The sequence below is a fragment of the Coregonus clupeaformis genome, unplaced genomic scaffold, assembly GCF_020615455.1.
Source record: "Coregonus clupeaformis isolate EN_2021a unplaced genomic scaffold, ASM2061545v1 scaf1244, whole genome shotgun sequence".
Taxonomy (NCBI): domain Eukaryota; kingdom Metazoa; phylum Chordata; class Actinopteri; order Salmoniformes; family Salmonidae; genus Coregonus; species Coregonus clupeaformis.
Genome location: NW_025534698.1, coordinates 74864 through 79408, shown reverse-complemented (window position 1 = coordinate 79408; position 4545 = coordinate 74864). Strand labels below are relative to the sequence as shown.

General features: G+C 41.6%; 1 protein-coding gene across 1 annotated transcript; it reads right to left on the bottom strand.

Moving 5' to 3' along the window:
• Window positions 1–469: 469 nt before the first annotated feature.
• LOC123486504 (zinc finger protein 2 homolog) lies at window positions 470–2034 on the bottom strand (the record flags this gene model as incomplete). Its single annotated transcript, XM_045217823.1, has 1 exon — window positions 470–2034. A coding segment is annotated over one exon (1296 nt), but the record flags the coding sequence as incomplete, so codon positions are not given.
• Window positions 2035–4545: the final 2511 nt, after the last annotated feature.

Genomic DNA, 4545 nt, shown 5'->3' with positions numbered 1-4545 from the left:
GTCCCCAAGAACACAGTGGCCTCCATCATTCTTAAATGGAAGAAGTTTGGAACCACCAAGACTCTTCCCAGAGCTGGCCGCCTGGCCAAACTGAGCAATCGGGCGAGAAGGGCCTTGGTCAGGGAGGTGACCAAGAACCCGATGGTCACTCTGACAGAGCGCCAGAGTTCCTCTGTGGAGATGGGAGAACCTTCTAGAAGGACAACCATCTCTGCAGCACTCCACCAATCAGGCCTTTATGGTAGAGTGGCCAGACGGAAGCCACTCCTCAGTAAAAGGCACATGACAGCCCGCTTGGAGTTTGCCAAAAGGCACCTAAAGGACTCTCAGAGCATGAGAAACAAGATTCTCTGGTTTGATGAATCCAAGATTGAACTCTTTGGCCTGAATGCCAAGCGTCACGTCTGCAGGAAACCTGGCACCATCCCTACGGTGAAGCATGGTGGTGGCAGCAGCATCATGCTGTGGGGATGTTTTTCAGTGGCAGGGACTGGCAGATCAGTCAGGATCGAGGGCAAGATGAACGGAGCAAAGTACAAAGATTCTTCCTCTGATGAGGCTCATATCATGCTGAAATCAATAGAACAGGGGGCAAACGACTAGAGTTCTACATTGTGACATTATTAATTAAAATACTCCTACTTCAATGTTAAAACATTCTACATTGTGACATTATTAATTAAAATACTCCTACTACAATGTTAAAACATTCTACATTGTGACATTATTTCATTGATATCATGACACAACTCCTTCATGTATTTTCTGATGTTTGATCAGACATCTTTTATCAGAGTATCTCTTGTCACATTGATCACAGCTATGAGGCTTCTCTCCTGTGTGTGTTCTCCGGTGTGTTTTTAAATTTTTTGAACTAACAAAACTCTTTCCGCAGTCAGAGCAGTGGTAAGGTTTCTCTCCAGTGTGTATTCTCTGGTGTGATTTCAGGAAGCTTGGCTGAGTAAAACTCTCCCCACATTGATCACAGCCATAAGATTTCTCTCCAGTGTGAATTCTCTGGTGTGTTTGTAATGTATATAAACTTGAAAGGTTCTTCCCACAGTCAGAGCAGCTGAAAGGTTTCTCTCCAGTATGAATTCTTTGATGTACTTCAAGATATGCTGAACAGGTGAATCTCTTCCCACAGTCAGAGCAGCAGTGAGGTTTCTCTCCAGTGTGTATTCTCAGATGTACTATCAGGTAGCTTGATTGAGTAAAACTCTTCCCACATTGATCACAGCTATAAGGTTTCTCTCCTGTGTGTCTTCTCTGGTGTACTATCAGGTAGCTTGATTGAGTAAAACTCTTCCCACATTGATCACAGCTATATGGTGATTTCTCTCCTGTGTGTGTTCTCTGGTGTGATTTTAAATCTCTTAAACTAACAAAATACTTTCCGCAGTCGGAGCAGTCGTAAGGTTTCTCTCCTGTGTGTGTTCTCTGGTGCACTATCAGGGAGCTTGACCGAGTAAAACTCCTCCCACATTGAGTACAGCTATAAGGTTTCTCTCCTGTGTGTGTTCTCTGGTGCACTATCAGGGAGCTTGACCGAGTAAAACTCTTCCCACATTGAGTACAACTATATGGTGATTTCTCTCCCGTGTGTGTTCTATGGTGTGATTTTAAATCTATTAAATTAACAAAAGTCTTTCCGCAGTCAGAGCAGTTGTAAGGTTTCTCTCCTGTGTGTGTTCTCAGATGTACTATCAGGTAGCTTGACAGAGTAAAACTCCTCCCACATTGATCACAGCTATAAGGTTTCTCTCCTGTGTGTGTTCTCTGGTGCACTATCAGGGAGCTAGACCGAGTAAAACTCCTCCCACATTGATAACAGCTATAAGGTTTCTCTCCTGTGTGTACTCGCTGGTGTATTTTAAGTTCTGATGAAAACTTGCAATGTTTCCCACAGTCAGAGCAGCAGTGAGATTTCTTCCCAGTGGGTCTCAGATGGTTTTTCTTAAGGTGTTCTGATCTGGAAAGAGACCTTTCTGCCTCGTCAGCATCATGTTGTTGAGGCTCCCCAGAGGATCCACGATAGCCACGTCTCTCTCCTGTGTGAACGACAATGTCAGACAGATGGTTAAAGAACCACAACAGCAGAAATACACTGTTTGAGGTAAAAGGTGATACCCAGAGCATACCCATGAAATTGTACAACAATTGACGTCTTAAATTATTTGACAATTGTCTTAAGACAGTCAAGTGAGCAACAAGTCATATTTTGTCATTTTTTCACATTAGTAGTTGAAATCCTAAGCAGAGTGCCAGACGACTTTTACTCTCCAATATAGGACCCTTTCTGTGTTTCCTGTTTGTTGCTAGGCAACACAATTTGGCTGCAGAAACTCCTCCATGCTAATAACCTCTAGTTATGGATGTAGTATATCTGAAATCCTCCATGCTAATAACCTCTAGTTATGGATGTAGTATATCTGAACTCCTCCAAGCTAATAACCTCTAGTTATGGATGTAGTATATCTGAACTCCTCCATGCTAATAACCTCTAGTTATGGATGTAGTATATCTGAACTCCTCCATGCTAATAACCTCTAGTTATGGATGTAGTATATCTGAACTCCTCCATGCTAATAACCTCTAGTTATGGATGTAGTATATCTGAACTCCTCCATGCTAATAACCTCTAGTTATGGATGTAGTATATCTGAACTCCTCCATGCTAATAACCTCTAGTTATGGATGTAGTATATCTGAACTCCTCCATGCTAATAACCTCTAGTTATGGATGTAGTATATCTGAACTCCTCCATGCTAATAACCTCTAGTTATGGATGTAGTATATCTGAACTCCTCCATGCTAATAACCTCTAGTTATGGATGTAGTATATCTGAACTCCTCCATGCTAATAACCTCTAGTTATGGATGTAGTATATCTGAACTCCTCCATGCTAATAACCTCTAGTTATGGATGTAGTATATCTGAACTCCTCCATGCTAATAACCTCTAGTTATGGATGTAGTATATCTGAACTCCTCCATGCTAATAACCTCTAGTTATGGATGTAGTATATCTGAACTCCTCCATGCTAATAACCTCTAGTTATGGATGTAGTATATCTGCATGGAGCAACAATGGTGAGCGAAGATTTTAGTTTTTCACAACGTATTCTGAATATTACAGAGCACTATCAGTGGAAGATCAGGAGTGCTACTCAAGGAAACTCACATTAAGCTCTGTGTCGCTATTCACTAATTCACCACCGTGGGGGAAAACTAAGGGGAGGTCAAGCAAAAATAGCCTCCATTTACAGGTTGGCTTATGACTGCATTTCCCACTACTTTAGGATTATAATTGTAAGGCTCGTTTGAACGTCCTGCTTAATATAATGATTGTGACATCGTCTCAAACAACTGATTTGTACTTAAAAAACATTTAAACTTCAACCAGTAAAATGCTATTTGGCTAGCTTTGCTACCAGCCTGTTAATGAGCGTTAGCATTCAAGCTAACAAGAGCTGCATCCAAAATAGGTATTTATATAACATAGACCTACTGTAGGACCCATAACTTCACCTAACAACATTGACCTACTGTAGGACCCATAACATCACCTAACAACATAGACCCACTGTAGGACCCATAACTTCACCAAACAACAACATAGAACTACTGTAGGACCCATAACTTCACCTAACAACAACATAGACCCACTGTAGGACCCATAACTTCACCTAACAACAACATAGACCTACTGTAGGACCCACTTCACCTAACAACAACATAGACCTACTGTAGGACCCATAACTTCACCTAACAACAACATAGACCTACTGTAGGAACCATAACTTCACCTAACAACAACATAGACCTACTGTAGGACCCATAACTTCACCTAACAACATAGACCTACTGTAGGACCCATAACTTCACCTAACAACAACATAGACCTACTGTAGGACCCATAACTTCACCTAACAATAACATAGACCTACTGTAGGACCCATAACTTCACCTAATAACATAGACCCACTGTAGGACCCATAACCTCACCTAACAACATAGACCTACTGTAGGGACCCATAACTTCACCTAACAACAACAACATAGACCTACTGTAGGACCCATAACTTCACCAAACAACATAGACCTACTGTAGGACCCATAACCTCACCTAACAACATAGACCTTCTGTAGGACCCATAACTTCACCTAACAACATAGACCTACTGTAGGACCCATAACTTCACCCTAACAACATAGACCTACTGTAGGACCCATAACCTCACCTAACAACAACATAGACCTACTGTAGGACCCATAACTTCACCTAACAACATAGACCTACTGTAGGACCCATAACTTCACCTAACAACATAGACCTACTGTAGGACCCATAACTTCACCTAACAACAACATAGACCTAATGTAGGACCCATAACTTCACCTAACAACAACAACATAGACCTACTGTAGGACCCATAACTTCACCAAACAACATAGACCTACTGTAGGACCCATAACTTCACCTAACAACATAGACCTACTGTAGGACCCATAACCTCACCTAACAACAACATAGACCTACT